Source organism: Pristis pectinata, chromosome 7 (assembly GCF_009764475.1).
Source record: "Pristis pectinata isolate sPriPec2 chromosome 7, sPriPec2.1.pri, whole genome shotgun sequence".
Lineage (NCBI taxonomy): Eukaryota > Metazoa > Chordata > Chondrichthyes > Rhinopristiformes > Pristidae > Pristis > Pristis pectinata.
The window spans coordinates 78654453-78673705 of record NC_067411.1 but is presented as its reverse complement, the minus strand read 5'-3'; the positions used below and the strand labels follow the sequence as shown (position 1 = coordinate 78673705).

The following is a 19253-nucleotide window of genomic DNA, read 5'->3' as shown; positions in this document are numbered from 1 at the left end:
AAAGAAGCACAGCTATATCACCTCATTTTAAGGCAGTGCTTACCACCATAGAAGCAACAATTCCTGAGGCCGTAGCCAGTAGCATGGCAAAAATTAGAGAAGAGACAATTATACATATAACCAATCCTCCTCTTCATATCCTCTCCTCATGTCACAGCCTCCTCTGGCTTGCAGCCTGCAGATAGTGTTGATGTGCTTTTCGTCCTCTCACCACAACCTACCCTGTGCCTTACTACTCACTTCAGACAATCAAAGACTACAACCTGGCCAGGTAGCAACAGAAAAGCAAAAAGAGAATGAAGAAGCCACATCAAGATATCTTCAGCTCCAGCTTGAAAATGCTTATGGCAATAATGAGCTTTACAGCCACTGGTAAAACAATCCTTGCCCTGCTTTGAGACTGGAGTCATGGTTGAATGGGACAGTTACATTTTAGTGAGCATTTATCGAAACACCATTTCTCACTGTGATTCAGGAAGGAGGAACAAACTGCTGGAGGAACTCAATGAGTCAAGCAGCATCTGTGGAGGCAAAGTGATAGCGGACAATAGCTGAGACCCTGCATCAGGAGAATTGGATTTTGCCAACACTTTGGATGGCTATTGTCCCCAAAGTTCTTCTCCTCTCGCATTCAAATCCCTCACAGTGCTCTCCCCACTCTCTTCCAGCAGCCTATCTTGCTCTGTATGAACTCTGCCCACGAGGTACTTTAAGAAAAAAATTCTTCTGATCCACTCAAGACTCACATGCTTGTGCAGAGGCCTTGAAGTCATGAAAATGCCCCAACATTTGATACACCATTCCCTGTACATCAGCCACTTTGTAGAATGCTCATTTAGGATCACAGCAAAGTCCAGTATTAATCAGTGAGCAACTAACCTGCAAGTAGTTGATTACCCTTTTAGATAAAACCAGTGATATGGGGGTGGTGGGGCTGGCAGGTTTATTTCCTGCTGTGTTCAGCTGTACAAAGTTAAAAGGGGACATCACTTGGAGCACTGAACTCCAAAATGGCAACACCAACAACACATCAGCCTTCTAAGCAGATTGACATCTCCTCTGCAAAATCTGCACACACAGAAAGCCAAGCCATGACAATCTGGCAGCCAGGTAACTGCGCTACAAATAAGTGCACATATTGGTTTCATTATTGGAACCAATTGGGCACCTCTGGCACCAAAACAGCAGTCATAACGAACTGTATTTTGAAACCTATTCAATGTTTTTGTTTACGTGTTGTTAATCATATCTACTCATGAGTGCATTCAAAATTCTTGTGTTAAAAGAGTCTATGAAATGTCCATCATTAATTTTATCCACATCTGCTGGCATCTTTCCAGTTTAGATTTTGATGGGATTTTCCCATTAACATGGCAGCTCACAGTGCCACAATTCCAGGTTCTGCTCTGGAGAGAGAGCACGAGAACATAAATGGAAGCAGCAGTAGAGTGAGTCTACTCCTCCATTTATTAAGATCACAGTTGATCTGATCATTGATATCAGCTCCACTCTCCTGCATGATCCTCATAACCTTTGGCAATAGCATATGCAACACACACTAGTATGCATTTCCTCTCTTGAAAGATAAGGTGTTCTGTCAATGAAAGCAGTGGTAGACAGCTAGCAGAGAAGAGGTACCTCTACATCACCTAGGAGTTGGTATTATGAAACAAAATGTTTTTGTTATCTTTCTTTGTGTTCTGTTACCTCTTTGCTCTCTGGTCTCATTATGATTTCTTTTTATTTAATTAGCTCAGGTGATACTTAATAACATTTTAAAGTTTGCTGCCTCTAGGGGACCAACTGTAGCTCAGCCTGAAGATAAGATGATTTTACTTAGCTACTTTCAGAAGGAAAACCCTTATTATCTATACCAATTACTTATTCAGAGGGAAAATATTTGTTCTTGGATAGACCTGGAGTCAGTTTATGCATCATGCTCAAATTTATTTATTTACACTTTGAAGTTTTTATGTTCTTTGAAGTTATCCTCCATGCGAATGTAATGGTCTGTTCATTTGGTTCCACAAGTCCCTTGGACAGGCTAAATTGTGTTATGCCTCTACTCCCTTATGTTCAATCCAGCCCTCATCATCGAATTCAGTGGCAGTATGAAACGTCTGAATAAAGGAATGTTACATGTGAAAATTGGAGCGGCATGGTAGCGTAGTGGTCAGCGCGATGCTATTACAGCACCAGCGATCAGGGTTCGATTTCCGTCGCTGTCTGTAAGGAGTTTATACGTTCTCTCGTGTCTGCGTGGGTTTCCTCCGGGTGCTGCGGTTTCCTCCCACATTGCAAAAGACATACGAGTAGGTTAATTTGGGTTTAAAATGGGCAGCGTGGACTCGTTGGGCTGGAAGGGCCTGTTACCACGCTGTAAATAAAATTTTTTTAAAAATTTAAAATAAAACTATAAGGAAATTTCAAGGAAGAAGGAATGTCACCTTGGCTGCTCTGGTGAGGTCATCGATAACTTCTTTTCTGTGAAATGCTCAATCACTGTCACAACCCCCCTTTGTCAAAGTGAACACATTATCCCGGACACCTCAAACTGCTTGTCCTTCCTGTGTCAGCACGGTAGTGTAGCGGTTAGTGTAATGCTTGACAACGCCAGCGAGCCAGGTTCAATTCCAGCCACTGCCTGTAAGGAGTTTGTATGTTCTCCCCGTGTCTGCATGGGTTTCCTCCGGGTGCTCCGGTTACCTCCCACATTCCAAAGACGTACAGGTTAGGAAGTTGTGGGCATGCTATGTTGGTGCCGGAAGCGTGGCGACACTTGCAGACTGCCCCCAGAACACTCTATGCAAAAAAGATGCATTTCACTGTGTGTTTCGATGTACATGTGACTAATAAATATATCTTATCTTATTATGTGGACATACAGACCTAACTCTCCAAAGTTTTCCAACTGTTTCTTTAGATGTTGCTGTCCTAATTGCCCACATTCCCTGTTCCACCAATCCCCTAAGCTCTTTGCCTCTCCTCCAAGCATCTTCCAGATTCTATTCCACACACACAGGATAAAAATTAATTAAGTAAACCTATAAATAGTTAGAGAGTACCCAATGTATAGTTCTCAAAGTACAATAAGCAGACACATAATATGTTGCTTTTTGTGTTATATTCCAAGCAAAATAGATCTGACCTTTTCAAGTCCTTTAAATTAGTTGATCTAACATTAACTCCTGTATGACAGAAATAAAAGATATCTTTATTAGTCACATGTACATCAAAAACACACAGTGAAATGCATCTTTTGCATAGCGTGTTCTGGGGGCAACCCACAAGTGCCGCCACGCTTCCGGCACCAACATATCATGCCCACAACTTCCTAACCCGTATGTCTTTGGAACGTGGGAGGAAACCGGAGAACCCGGAGGAAACCCACGTTAATAACTTTAATTTATTTGTTCACAGGATCTGGGTGTCACTGCCAAGACTAGCCTTTGTTGTTCTGTTCCAACTTCCACTGAAATGGGGAGGTAACTAAGGGTCAACCACATTGGTGGATCTGAAGCCACGTACATGGTGAAGCTGATAGATTGTCTTCCATGGTATACTAGTGAACCAGATGGTCTGGTATATAAATTGCATGAATCCCACAATTTACTAAATATATATAAAGAATAGGTGAACAAGGAACATACCCACCATCTGCAGTATGTTTATGGATAAAAGCCAGGAGATCAGCTGCCCTGCCTGTTCCTTCACACACAACAACAGGCACAGGAGGAGCTTCTCTTACGTATTCCCATACTGTCAGGATGACATTGGGATCGCCTTCAATCACCAGCCCCACCACAGGGACACCTTGGCCCATTCCTAAGTTGAAAAAAAAAGACCAAATGGAGATGTTAACACCAAAAGAAATCATTTACCTAAACATCTTCTGGCTAACCTAGAGACTCCATCACTCACTCTGGCTGGAGTAGCAGCCCAGATCACTGAGCAACTCTGCAATGGGATGTTTAATGAACACTAGAACTGAAAGTGATCCAGGATGCTCACTTGTATTATTGCCATGTTTTTGGTGCATTGTGTTAAGTAACCATTGTCCAAGAAGATGAAGCAGGAGACACCAACTTTGCCTGTCTCCTTATCCCCCACTGCCACAGAACAGCCTGCAAAATCCTAAGGTAACAGAAGTTGACCATGGATGCTGCAAGAAGATTGATTTCTAGTCTTTGCACTCAGGGAATTGAGTGCTCCTTGGGGTGTCAAAGGTCAGAATAATTAGCTTCTATATGCAAGTGTGGTTGACATAAATTGGAAAAGAGTAACTCACAAGCACTAACACAATGATTTTCTGCCTATACTCACGAGAATGGATTTTCTGCAGTGCAATATATTTTTCCAGCTTTCTTCTTAGCTTCATTTCATTACCATACTTGCCAACAGTCCCATCATCAACCAGGATGAAATGTGAATGCTTGCTATTTAAACTGGTCAGCTTGCTCAGGGGATTCCCAAGCATTTGATAGGGACATACAACCTTAGGAAATAAATTATAGACAACTAGTTTAAAGGCATTACAGACCTTCATTTTACTACATTTAAATTGTCCAAGTGCCTCTACTATGGAGATTTTTCTTACAACACACATTAATACTTGCTAAATGATATATATTTCAATATTAATATATAGGAATACTTGATAATAAATTAATTCATTGGCATCCCAATGCCGATAAAATTATCAAAATTAGTCAAGAGCTGTGCACCAGCGTGTTCACAAAATGAACACATTAAATCTACAGTAATGGGTGTTAAGGCACTTTGAAAACTTTGATTTTCAAGTCTGAAGGTCTATCTTCGCACAATGTAATTAAAGCTGCCAGTCTCAAGCCAAAATAGATGATCATCTATAGTACAATTGGCTCCACAAATGCCAATGCAAATCATACTCTCCTAAACTGCAAAGGATGCTTGTATTTTCCACCAAGTTAAATTTTTAATTGTGCATTTCTAGTTGAGAAAGTGATAGGGAGCTGCCAACTTGAACCACTGCATTCCTTCTACTGAAGGTAATCCCACAGTGTTGTTGGGTAAGGAGATCCAGGATTTCAACCCAGTGATGATGAAGGGACAGCAGTACAACTTGAAGAGGAAATTCTGCATTTGACCTTCTCCATGGTGGAGATTTGAATAGAATAGACACAGAAGTATATTCCTTCTAAAAAATGATTGACTCAAAACCATTATACAAAGATCAAGAGGGAGAGGAAAGAAATGTTTTATCTCAGTTTTGTCAGGAACTGGAATGTTTTGAAAAAGTGGCAGAAGCCAATTTCATGAATAATTTTATAACTGATTTGAATAGGTACAAAGTGAATGGCATACAAAAACCTAAATAGGAGACTAAGTTCTACAATTCTTTCAAGAGCTACCCAGGGCACAGCATGCTAATTGGCTTCTTTCCATGCAGAGGGCTTTTAACAAGTTCCAGGGACACTTGAAGAATAAGGTTTCCAAATTCTTGCAAATATATGCACAGTTTGCACCTTGATTATTAATGGCATCCAAAGCAGACATTCTGCTTTTGGTTCTCAGTAAGCTATATCATTTACAAATAACTTTAGTGCATTAATTCATAAAGTACATTTTACAGTACATTGTTCATTTTACTAAGAAGGTTGATTCACTTGAGGTCCATATTTGTGGCAACTGTTAGTACAAAGATATCAAATTGCAATACTTATGGTTAAGTGGAGTTATTGTCACGAGCACTGTTTGATTAATGGACAGAATGGTTTGATTGGTCAGACATAGGTTACTTACATCTTTTCCTATCAAATCTCTGTTGTTTTCAATGACTCCCCAGGGAGTAATTCCTATTATACAGATTTTCCGTAAATATGGAGAAGTGTGATCTCTTACTGCATCACCGACATGTCTAGCAGTTCCTAAATTAAAAGCACAACACTCTTATGTTAGATAAAGACAAATAACACAGCTCCTGTTTAATTTATTTAAGTATTTGATCAGGCAACAACAACAAAACCATTTGCATTTCATTCCCAAGGAACTTCGCAAAAAAATGTTGTCAAACAAAATTTTACACCATATCACAAAGTCAGACTGGAACAGGTAACCAAAAGTTTGATCAAGCAGCCAAACACTGTTGAGCAAAATAATAGAAAGGGAGGTAAAGATGTCTAGGATGGAAATTTCAGGGCCATGGTAATTGAAGACCTACCAAGATTGAAAGTATTAAAGTCAGTGATGCACAGAGGCCAGAATTGGAGAAATACAAAGATCTTGTGATGTTTTATAGCCAGAGAGCGTTAAAGAGATAGGGAGAGCCAAAACACTGAATGATTTGGCAGTTCAATTCCAAGGTGCAGCAACCACAAATTTTCCAAGCTATCAATGGAATGCATACTTCAGAGATTTAACCAATTACAGTGAGAAGAAGTGGACGAGGCATAATGTGATTTGCCCATGATTTCCTTCATGCTACACAATGATCTCACCTGTTTAATAGTCAGGACATTCTGAATGACCCTTTACATTTGAGTTTTCTAAGCTTTTAACAATAGGTTACTTATTACATGCTAAGATCACACATAGAGTTGGCTTTAATTTATGTCTCCTCATTGGTGCTGAACTCCCCTTCCCATTCCCACACTGACCTGCCTTAACTCATCCTCCTCCACTGCCATGGTGAGGCCAAACGTAAACTAGAAGAACTGCACCTCGCACTTCTCTTGGGTAGCCTACAGCCCAATGGCACAAACATTGAATTTTCCAACTTCAGGGAACTCACTCCCCGATTGTTCCTTTCCCACTCCCACCAGACCACCCAGGCTCTCTCTGCCTTTGTTCATCTTCTCCATCCCTCTCATCCTCATAACCTAAACATCACCCTCTCCCACCAGGTTCCACCTGCACATTACCCACATACTTGTCTACCAGGGTTTCTTCTCCCTTGGTTCAACTTAACCATCCCTTCCCCCACCTAGTTCCATCCACCCCTCATTCATCCCTTATCTGGTTTCACATATCACCTATCACCCTCTGTCTCTACCCTTCCCCTCCCCACCCCCACCGGCTCCATCTGTCATTTTTTCTTTTATGTTTCTGCCTATCACCTACCAGCCCCTCTCTCCCTCCCCCACCTGGATCCATCTGCCCATCATTTCCCTTCATCTAGTTCCACTTATCACTTACCAACCTCTGACTCACCCCTCCCTCTCACTTCTATATATCAGGTATTTTCCCTCTACACTCTCAGTCCTGATGCAGGATCTCAACCAGAAACTTCCTTTGCCTACACAGATGCTGCTTGATTTGCTGAGTCTTTCCAGCAATTTAGTTTGTGTGCTAACATTTGAGATTGTTTACCATAATTTCACTTGTAGGGAGTTGAAGAAACTTTATATTAAGTTCAATTGTAAGGTACTATCTCTGCTTTCTATGCATACCCAAGAGCAAGAAGTTGTGAATATGTCAGATTGACAATATATGGGTTCAGGCATATGCAGCTCTGGAAGATAGCAAGGTAAGTTGTTGCTGTAATTTGCTAACACAAAACAATATGATTGTGTATGTAACATTGTGTTGCTCTGTTGTGTCAACCAGTTAATTTTTTTTGAGTCCAAGTGATGTCTAGTATTCTACCAATAGAATTTTATAAAATTATGAGAGGCACAGATAGGGTAGACAGCCAGGATCTTTTTCCCAGGGTAGAAGGGTAGAAATGTTGAATACTAGAGGGCATAACTTTAAGGTGAAAGGGGGAAGGTTTAAAGGGGATGTGTGGGGCAAATATTTTTTTTATACACAGAGAGTGGTAGGTGCCAGGGTGGTAGTGGAAGTAGATACTATAGTGGCATTCAAGAGGCTTTTAGATAGGCACATGGATATGCAGGGAATGGAGGGATATGGACCATGTGTAGACAGAAGGGATTAGTTTAATTTGGTATCATTCTTGGCACAGACGTCGTGGACCGAAGGGCCTGTCCTTGGGCTGTACTGTTCTCTTTTATGTTCTATGTATTCCCTTCCAAAAATAACAACAAAAAATGGTCAGAGTCCATCTGAGAAAGCCAAACAGAAAGGCTTGAGATATCCCACTGTCAAAGTCTAAAAGAAAAGGCTCCTCTAGCCACCCAACTCAATCTGTTGAATAAGTCCATACAGGAACTAGTTTCATCACAGTTTACCATCTATCCCATATCCACGTCATTTACGACTTCCTGAATAAATGTTTGCCAATATCTGTATATCTGTACACGAGCTATTACCAAAGTGTTCTGTCAACACAATTATGTAAGTGAGCCAAAACATAATTATCTCACAATTTTTTTGATAAATTGGTCAAAAAGTAAATAATTCAAACAAAATATAAGTACCCTGAGACTCTACAAAATGGCTATGTAAAATAGTCTAGATTTTGAATTGATCCACATCTGAGGGGAGATCTCATTGAAACCTACCAGATACTGAAACGTGGAGAGGATGTTTCCATTAGTAGGAGAAACTAGGATCTAAGGGCACAACCTCAGAATAAAGGGTCATCCCTTTAGAACTGAGATGAGGAGGAATTTCTTCAGCCAGAGGGTGGTGAATTTGTGGAATTCGTTGCCACAGAGGGCTGTGGAGGCCAAGTCACTGGGTATACTTAAGGCAGAGATTGATAGGTTCTTCTTTGGCAAGGGTGGTAAGGGTGTTAAGGGTTACAGGGAGAAGGCAGGACAAGGGGGTTGAAAATAAAATCAGTCATAGTTGAATGGTGGAGCAGACTCGATGGGCTGAATGGCCTAATTCTGCTCCTATATCTTATGGTCTTAGGGTCTATTAGTTTAACAGCCCTGGCCTTTCAAAACTCTGCATTTTAAATGTGATAACTACAATCAAACCCACCTGTATTGATGCCCTCAGTCACAATCCAGGCTCCAGTGGTCTCAGCTGCTTTGATAAGTCCTTTGCCAAAGATCTGTTTGACTTTTGGAGGAAGTTCAAAGTTCTGGCTACCTCCATGGACAGATATCAGCAGCTTTGGTAGTTCCATCAGCCATTCCTTCAGCATCAGATGAAGCAACTGATGCATTTCTGTATCATACGAGACTCTGATATACTGAAGAGAATTTATAATGAATGCAAAATAACTTTGAAGGCATTTGCCATAAATCTCCCTGGTTATAATTTAATATTATTGTGACAAGAGATTGACAGCAGTTTTGACAGAAAATCATCTGGAATGACAAACAATTACTTGAAGGTACTCTTTAAAAGCTGTGAATGGAGGCAACAAGCTTTCCATCGCTTGTCCACTTTGCAAGGAAAAGAAAAAACAAGAAAAAGCAAATCAATCTGAAGACGAGAGATGGAGGGGGAGGAATTGGACCTGACACTCCAGTTGACACATTCACTTGGCCTCACACTGCTGAAAAACTTGAATAGCCTGTTAGGGATACAATTAAAAAGGAGTTGCAGCCACATTTTGGTAAACTGCTTGTTTGATCTCTACTGGTAACTGCTAAAATTGTATATGCGTTGGATGGTTTTCCTAGTTATCCCAAATTTCAAAGCTCTACATGGAGTTGCATTGTAGATGCTGAAAGATTTTTTTCTCAGCTTCAAGGCTTCTGCACAAACCAACTTCTCCCGGACCTAATGAATTGTTGGTCTTTCTTAGAATCAAGCGTGACAGAATAAGCAGAGAGTCTTCAAAACAGGACAAGCTTCCAGAAGAAGGAGTGGAGGAGTAGAGGATGAAGAACTCATTTTTCCAGACAATTCACAGAAATATTCTCTGTTATATGCCTGATTCTCTGTTGGGGTTGCTTACACTTCACTGAGGAGGTCATAGAGCCCTGCTAATTCTTGCAGCAACAATTGCAACAGGACAAAGACTGCATTGCCAGTCATTGTGAAGGTGACCATGGCTATAAACTTGTCAGTATCTAGATCTTCCAGGGAGAGGGAAGGTACCAGTGAACATTGTGCAATATATTTGGGCGATATGGTTACCGTGGTTGAATGGAGTGCGGTGTTTGCAAGCATGAGGTGTGATTGCGAGCCTCGTAGCAGTGCTAAGTCTACGAAGATGAGGTTAGGTAGGCGAATGAAGGACATGGGTCCTGTTTGCTCAAGATTATCGATGGCCCAAGTGAAGAGGCTGTGCAGTACTTTGAGCCATCTCTGTGGCAAAGGCCCTTGCACTTTGTCTACCTGCACTGCATTTTCTCTGTAACTGTAACACTATATTCTGCATTTTGATTTTTTTTGTATTTCCTCAATGTACTTGCGTATGGAATGATCTGTCTGGATGGCATGCAAACAAAAACTTTTCACTGTATCTTGGTACATGTGACAATAATAAATCAATGAAAAAGTACCAATGCAGTTTTATAGGATATGGCATTTACCTTTTTATGTCAAACATTAGATTCTTTTCTGCCCTTCTAGGCTGGGAGAGATAAACTGCTCACAGGTATAACATATGGCACTACACAACACCTGTACCCCTCTCACCGTAAGGCAGCAGCCAGCCATGGTTGATAGGTGAGGAGGAGAAGCAGGCGTAGAAAATCAAGTAATTGTTGCCTGCAAGATCGCAAGGTTGCTGTGGATGTAATGATTGCTGTGGAAATTGGCATCAGAGCAACTCTTTTTCAAGCATCACCTGTTCCCAATCTACTAGAGTGCTGTAAATCCTTAATTCTCGGACATCAGAAAAAATAATTGTAGCAAATAAAAACGGGCAACTTCACTTAAAAACAAACTCAAAGTAAATATTTTCCCCAAATCAAAAACTTGTATTTAGCTAAATGGTACGTGTGGATGGAAAACAATAAGCATAAACTAATCTCTTGTAACGTAGTTCCCAATATACATTGCTGTACCACAAAACTCTACATTGGGAGAACCAAATCATTAACTGTAACCCACCATTAATAAAAATGTATTAAATTTAAGAAAATATAAGGGGAGTTCCATCAATAGAGGATCTCAGCTTTCTCTTGGGATTCATAGAAATGCTTTTGCTTTTGTTGGTCCATAAGAAAACTTGAAATTAAATTTTAAAAGTAATCTACCTGCACTTCTCTGAGCCCACAGTCCAGCTCCCAGCAGGTTTGGCCTGTTAGGAAAGCTGTCTTTCTTTGCCTAATCAGGCTTCCAAATAAAATTGCAGCAGGGTCTCAATGTCTGCAGAAAGACCTTGCTATGATCTTTCAGGTGTTACTTGCACAGAAGAGCAGGTTGACATGGGTAATGTTGGGAAGATGGCAGAATCAGAGAGGGTAAGTGTCTACACTATTTAACTGCCTCCCTGACCAAACCAGGCAGGGATATCAGAACCAAATGAATCTATTGCCATGGGAACAATAAATGTATTAATAGGAGGCCATGTTTGCAGGCTGGTTTATTTCAGAACCCCTCTCTATGTTAAATGCAACTAACCTTAGCTCGATAGGAATAAGCACCATCCTGGAAGTCTATGGTACCAAAAGCATCAGTTGGACTCGCAATGGTGTGATTCTCAACACACCACTCCTCCTCTTCATCATCACGGGCTGATAAATAGACTGGCAATTTACTATCCAAGCCAGAGTGATCCCCAACCAGTCGGCCACAGCAGCATCTGCATTCAAAGTACAAAGGTCAAAGTCAATTTTAAAGCTGCAGTCTTTCAGTTCTACTTAAGGGCAGATTATAGCAGATATTTTATAAGTTATCAAGTATTCACCTGGCGTACTTTATCCTTTGAACAAATTGGCAAGGGTTAAGCTGCTGCAATTTGAAAATGAACATTGTTCTGCAGGGCTGATTTATTGTATTTGCAACTGATGTTGAACTTTGCAGTAAAACCTGAATATAAGGTCTGAACTTTATATATTTCCCTAAAGAGTAAAATCATCCTCAAGATGGATTTTTCTAGAGATGGAGAAGCACATTAAACAACCACATTCCTTCATTACCTTTTTCTTTAAATAAGTGTCTGGTTTTTGTTTTTTTCTGTCTACCTGTATCCTACATTTGCATCAAGGCAGCAACAATAGAGTACAGGCATACTTTCTCACTTCTTTATTTGGAGAGAGGTGGATTCTAACAGCAACTACAGCTATTCAACCTCCTTCAGAAATACTCACATTTTGTAATTCCACAAGTTGCAATCCTAGTGATGATACTAAGAACATTCCTGATAGAGCTTTCCATACAGAAGGCATGGAATACAAGACCACACTACAACATAAGAACTAAGGGAATTGACAAATGTGTAGGGAAAATGTTCTTGATAGTCTGAAGCATAATATCATGCAAATAAAGCACTTAAGATTATGTTTGAAGTTGCATCCAGAAAAGTCAGCAATATCATTGTAATACGGTATGAGGCTGTGAATTGTAAAATGGATGAACTGATTTAAACATTCTGTAAAATCACTGAGATAGATTTACTCCTGATTTAGTTTCTTCCCACTGATTTGGTTAATTATTAAGATGCTTTCTCAGACCTAATGAAAGGACTATATTATAGAAACATCAGTCCTCATTAACTAAAACTGTATTGTTGTTTCATCAGTAAAGCTCTACTACATTCTTGCCCTCAAAATCCCTTGTAAAACAAGGTAATCAATTAACTTATACAAGGCTCATTTAAAAATGGATGGATTTGTCCTGTCGTGATTGAAAATGAAAAAAATACTTTGAACTGGAACATACTTCTGGAATGCATCAAAAATTACTGGTAGCTCCCTGTATGATTCAGTTGTCAAAAAACTGAATTTAACATGGTACGGTGCTATACCACTATTATTTTATCACTATAATAACACTAATTACACTGAAAGGCAATTAAAGGGTTTTGGTTATATATAACTAGTTAGTAATCAGGTTAAACATAAAACATGGTCTCATTCTTTCAAAGCTATTGGAGCATTAAATTTATTTAATCTTTCTTCTTTGTTCCTTGGGATCAAAACTAACTGGCTTCCACCCAGGTTTTGTGGGTTCTTGCGTTCATGGGGCCAACGTGGGGACCAACAAACTATTCTACAGCTGAAAACCCATTATTTTGCAGATTGTTTAACATTGGTTTCATCAGTACCTGTTTGGAATTCTCTCCCACAGAGAGCTTCAGATGTTCAGTCCTTGAGTCTACTTAAGGCTCATTTTTGAATTTAAAAAAAATTGATCCATTGGTAGATTTTTGGCCACATGGGCAATTGTAGGTTTTGGTCAGAAGACAAGAAAATGGAGTTGATGTGAAAGTTCAGTGATGAGTTTATTGATGGTGGAGCAGCTTGAATGATCACATGGCTTCTCCCTTTTTCCTACTTTTTATGTTCTTTTAATTTAATTCTACATTTATATCTGGCTTATACCACTATGTTATTTATTGGCTGAACAGATTTTTATGAACAGTGTTCATTTCATGGTTACTTGCTACAACTAATGGTGGTAGTGATACAGGCTCAATAATTGGAATCACTGCAGCTGAAGTGCTGAACACAGGGCAAGTGGAATAAAGGAAACAGCAATATGCTGGTAGAGCTTAGCTTCAATTTTAAAGAGTCAACATCATAATAAATAGTACTTGTCATTTCATTTGCTTGGCATGCCCCGGATTAGATTACATAAACATTTGAAATTTCCATATTTCCTTACAACAACAGGTATATTCGGCCCATCCAGCCTATGCTGACTCACAGGGTAATCCCTTCCCCCTGCTAACTTTACCAGTAAATTCGACTCCCCAGGTTCTCACCAATTACACACCAGGTGCAATCTATAGTGGCCAATTAATCCACTGACCTGCATGTCTTTGGAATGTGGGAGGAAACTGGAGCACCTGGAGGAAACCTACGCAGTCACAGGGAGAATGTGCAAACTCCACACAGACAGCAACCGAGGTAAGGATTGAACTCTGGTCACTGGGGTTGTGAAGCAGCAGTTCCACTAGCTGCATCACTCTGCCGCCCAGTATCGTGGGTAAAACCATCCTTCACAATCATGGCTTAATGCAAAAAAACGATATCTGCAATTCAGCCAGTGAGGCCTTCCACCATCTCACAGCCTTGCCAGGATTCATCTCCCCCTGCTTTTTTTGGGAATATCATGGCCAGCTCCTGCCCAGCCTCTGCGTTTTGCACTTATGATTCCAAACAGGCACAGGATTTGAAATCTATTTTTATGAATCTGGCATTAATTTGGAGGACTGTCATTTGAAACCACATAACATTATTTCTAGCTTTGGTGTGCCCCATCTTAAACAGTGATCTGATATTTACACAAATTCAGAAATCTGGTCACTAAATGGCCATCAGGGTGTTGATCCTAAATGTAGTACGCTTAATAACCTGGTTCTTATTGAACCGTGGCTTCCCCTCTGCCATAGCAGACAGACCCCTTGACTGGATCTCTTCTTTTTCCTGCACCTCTGTTCTCACCCACTCTCCTCCTGAGCAGAACAGCAACAGAGTTCCCCTGGGTCATCCTCCACCTCACCACCCTGACATTCAATGGATCATCCTTCACTATTTCTGTGAGCTCCAATAAAATTCCACCACCGGACACATGTTCTCCTCCCCTTTCACTATTTTGAAGGGATTGCTTCCTACATTGACCCCCCGATCCACTCTTCAGTCCCCACCGACCACTTCCTGCCTTATGGCATTTTCCCTTGCAACCACAGGAGATGCAGCACCTGTCCTCTGACCTCTTCCCTCCCACCATCCAGAGACCCAAAAAGTCTTTCCAAGTGAAGCAGCGAATCACTTGCACTTCTTCCAATCCAGTATATGTGTGTTGCTCCAGTATATCACATTTGGTTTTCACAATGTGGCCTCCTCTACAATGGAGAAATCAATCACAGATTGGGTGATCGCTTTGCAGAGAACAAGCGTTCAGTCCGCGGGACTGACCCTGAGCTTCTGGTTGCCTGCCATTTTAATTCATTATCCCAGTCCCCCTCTGACCTTTTTGCTAGTGGCCTTCTGCACTGTTACAAGTTTAAAGAACAATGCCTCATCCTTTGCCTAGGAACATTGCAGCCTCTGTACTCAATACCGAATTCTCAAACTTTAGGTAACTCGCTCTTTCTTCCTGTCTGTATCAGAACCGGTCATTTCTGCCTGTCATCTCTTGGCTCCATTTTTGTAAATCTATTAATACAGTCTGGTTTGATAGGCATGTCCCACAGCCTCACTAACAACAATAGATTACACAGACAAGGAAGCATTGTGCTTGTAACTGCACTCATTAACCCATCTGGCTTCACCCCATCATGGATATTCCCTATGTTCTTCCATCTCTCCCCACCTTCTTTCCTACCAAAACTAATTTGCTTTTGTCTCTCAGTTCTGATGAAGGGTCCTCATCTTGTAACTACATCCCCTCGTTTGTGACTCTCCCACTGGTGAAAACATCCCTGTCATGCCCCCTCAGGATCCTGCATATCTCAATACAATCACCTTTCATTTTTCTAAAGCCCAAAGAATAGTGACAGAACCTGTTTAGCCACTCTTTATAGAATAATTCTCTTATCCCAGGAATTAGCCTGGTGAATCCCTTTTGAACTGTCTCAAATACTACTATATCCTTTTTTAGGTGCAGCCTCACCAACACCCTGTACAATTGTAACAAAACATCCATTCCTATGTTCCAATTCCTTTGCAATTGTTGTCTTTTTAGTCATTGGCTACATCTGCCTGCTAACTTTTTGCAATTCAACACGTCCTTGGCTTTCATAACTATTTCACAGAGCAAAAATACTGAACCATGTGGATGTCAGCTACCAATATAGCTGATTTGCTGTTTCACACTGGACTCTCCTTTGACTCCAATGAAGGTTCTGGGACATACTGAACTGAGTGGCCAGCTACGACCCATTTATTTGAATGGTGTTGCCGACTGTTATTAAAAAGGTGGTCTCAACTAAGTTTTTAATTTTCTTTATTTTGCTGTATTTATTAATTTATTAAATGCTGTTATTTAAATATTATTAATTTAGAAATGTTTATTATTTCTAATTATTTTTCAAGCTTGTTTTATTATTTAAATCCTTTTTAACTGTTTTTAAGTGTCTGTTCCCCTAGCCTTTGCCTAGAAAGGTTCTTAAATAGTACTGCTAGGGAGGAAATAGAATCTGACTGTCAATTAGAAGACCACCAATATCATAAGGATTCAGGGTCCAGTGGAAGGCTTCCATCCATTGGAGTTTCCATGGCTCCTGCCTCCTTTCTATCACTCAGTTTGAACACTGGGAAGACATCAGAATGCAGACTCTTGCAGGGAATAAAGTGGAGCTTATTGCAGTGCCTAAAACTTGTATTCTCTCACAAAACTGCTGCCTGAAGATTGTAAATGGACTTAAAACCTTCGCCTTTCCAGATCATTAAGGTCAGTGGTGCCAACTTGCTTCTCCTACACATCCAACCATTTATCATAACTTCAGCTCCCTTTCTCCCACACCCTCCCAGAAACCAATCAAGCACCCAACATGGAGACCAATTATCATTAGCTTGACCCTGGATTCTCCAGCAGAATGGTCAGCAGCAGATCAGCGATCCCACGCTGCAGAGGAGCACAAGGCCTGAGAATTTCTGGCCTCTTTACCTGAAATTCAGACTTCATGTATCGCTTAGAAAAATCATAAATGACAAAAATATTTCCTGTACTTACCGCACTAGGTTCTGACAAATCTGGCATCCTGGAAGACACCTGCCATAAAAAAGAATTCATTTTCACTTTTTCTACAATCTGTCCAAATACTATTAAAAAATCAATGCCATTGTAAACTGCTTTTTTGTATTTCCCGTGTTCTATCTTCAGTGTTGCAAACAGAAGCTCCTTTTCACTGCGACCTAATATTACAATCGAGTGTTCTCATACGAGATAGAAGACACCCACTTGCAAGATTGACTCTCTCCACTGCACCTCAGTTGTGTGTCTTAGAATCATCCCCCCAACACCACACTACCATTTCCAACACCAATAACCCTGTAGTCTCCCTGACTGCAAAAGAATAGTTCCTTCAAGCCTTACAAGTGTACTTGAGTCATCTAACCTGTGCGAATCTCTTGAACTGGTTATAATTTTTCCACATTCTCGCTTATAGAAAACTCCTTCTATCCACGACCTCTTGGTCTAAAAATAAGAGAAAGATCCAATTAATAATGTCTATGGATTCAAATAGACTAGATGGTTTCTTGAATGAACATCCAATGCACAATGCTGGTTTTAAGCCTGCGATAGCCTGTCAAAGGCTACAAATGCCCACTGGGATTCGGCTTGTTGAAGTGGGTGGGCCAGTGACACAGATGTTACATCAGTTTGATAAAGAATTTCTGCACCAGTGCACGGCCCTGCTGTATCCCTATTGCTGGGCAATTTCTCAGCATTTACTTCAACAACATAGATAGACTGAAGGTACTTTATCCATGTAAATGTATTGAAGGACATAGGGTTGTGTTCTTCAAACAGCAAAGTTGTGAAGTTCACAATCATGGACTGTCTAGGCAAAGTAAATGAACAGGTGGTGATTCACTGGTGGAAGAATTGAGAACCAGAGGGCATAGATTCAAGGTGATTGCAAAGGACCGTGAGATAAAAACTTATATCACACTGCAAGACGTGGAATGGATTGTTTGAAAAGTTGACGGAAACAGATTCAATCACAGCTTATGAGAAGGAAGTGGATTAGTTCCTGAAGGGAAAAAAAATGGCAGAGCTACAGAGAAAGAAACCGAGAACACCGTTAACTGGATTTTAAAAGGCCAGTATGGCTAAATGAGTCAAAGAGCCTCTTTCTGTGGTGATTCTGCAGCTCTATCCTTTGTGATCTGTGTTGGAGCCTCATCTATCCAAGCTGGATAGATTCAGGAGTCCAGGCTTTCTGTGGTATCAGTAAAACATGCACATGAGAAGCTATGGGTACACTTAAGAATTTTTTTGAGAGGGTTTTCGTTACACAGTGAACTCAGAATCAGGATCAGAATCAGGTTTATTATCACTGACCTACGTCATGAAATTTGTTGTTTTGCGGCAACATTACCGTGCAAGACATAAAAATTACTATAGGTTACAAAAATAAATAAATAGTGCAAAAGAGGAATAACATGGTAGTGTTCATGAGTTCATGCACTGTTCAGAAATCTGATCGTGGAAGGGAAGATCTGTTCCTAAAACATTGAGTGTGGGTCTTCAGGCTCCTGTACCTCCTCCCCGATTGTAGTAATGTGAAGAGGGCATGTCCAAGATGGTGAGGGTCCTTAATGATGGATGCCACCTTCTTGAGGCATCGCCTCTTGAAGATGTCCTCAATGGTGGGGAGGGTTGTACCCGTGATGGAGCTGGCTGTGTCTACAACCCTCTTTCAATCCTGTGCATTGGAGCCTCCCTAACAGGAGGCGATGCAACCAGTCAGAATGCTCTCCACCATACGTCTGTAGAAATTTGCATACAACGTACCAAATCTCCTCAAACTCCAAATGAAGTAGAGCCACTGGCATGATTGTTTCATGATTGCATCAATATGTTGGGCCCAAGATAGATCCTCTGAGATGTTGATGCCCAGGAATTTGAAGCTGCTCACCCTTTCCACTGCTGACCCCTCAATGAGGGCTGCTATGTACTCTCCCAACTTCCCTTTCCTGAAGTCCACAATCAGTTCCTTGGTCTTGCTGATGTTCAGTGCGAGGATGTCGTTGCAACACCACTCATGACACTATTGTTGGCAGAATCTCAGATGATGAGGAGGTGTACAGGAGTGAGATAGATTGGCTGGTTGAGTGGTGTCAACCTCCTCATCACCATCTAAGATTCTGCCAACCATAGTGTCATGGGTGAATTTAGAGAGCAAAGCAGTGGACTAAGTACACATCCTAAAACTTCATTTTAAAACTCCAGATAAAGGGTCTCGATCCAAAAGGTCATATTCATTTCCCTCCATAGATGCTACCTGACCTGCTGAACTCCTCCAATGTTTTGTGTGTTGCTTCAGATTCCAGCATCTGCAGTCTCTTGTGTCTCAAATTTTAAAATGTCTGAAATACTTTTGCTCAGTTGTAACTTGCAAAATTCTGCTCAGCAGCCTTCTTGCTTGGCAGAGTGTTTCTTGCTCTCAAATGATGTTATAGTGTTGAATGTTATAAGCAGGCCCTAGATAGCAGGTGCCCTGGACCTCAATATTTAAGGGCAGCCTAGAGATGTCTCTCCTGTCACCATTTTCCACTGCTTGGTTGCCACTTCAACATGCTTATTACACTTTGGTTCACTTGGTTTTTTCCTTCCCAAACCCTGAA

The 19253-nt window shown here is 40.8% G+C and overlaps 1 protein-coding gene across 1 annotated transcript in view; it reads right to left on the bottom strand.

Annotated features, from left to right (window-relative positions):
* LOC127572915 (transient receptor potential cation channel subfamily M member 6-like) overlaps positions 1–19253 on the bottom strand; it is a 110695-nt gene that overhangs the window by 71015 nt on the left and 20427 nt on the right. The window contains exons 2-8 of the mRNA XM_052020643.1: positions 17018–17097; positions 16633–16671; positions 11413–11593; positions 8869–9082; positions 5782–5906; positions 4324–4495; positions 3651–3825 (exon numbers count right to left, since the gene is read on the bottom strand). Of these exons, the coding sequence (XP_051876603.1) occupies positions 3651–3825; positions 4324–4495; positions 5782–5906; positions 8869–9082; positions 11413–11593; positions 16633–16671; positions 17018–17097 (986 nt within the window). The remainder of the gene's footprint in view (positions 1–3650; positions 3826–4323; positions 4496–5781; positions 5907–8868; positions 9083–11412; positions 11594–16632; positions 16672–17017; positions 17098–19253) is intronic.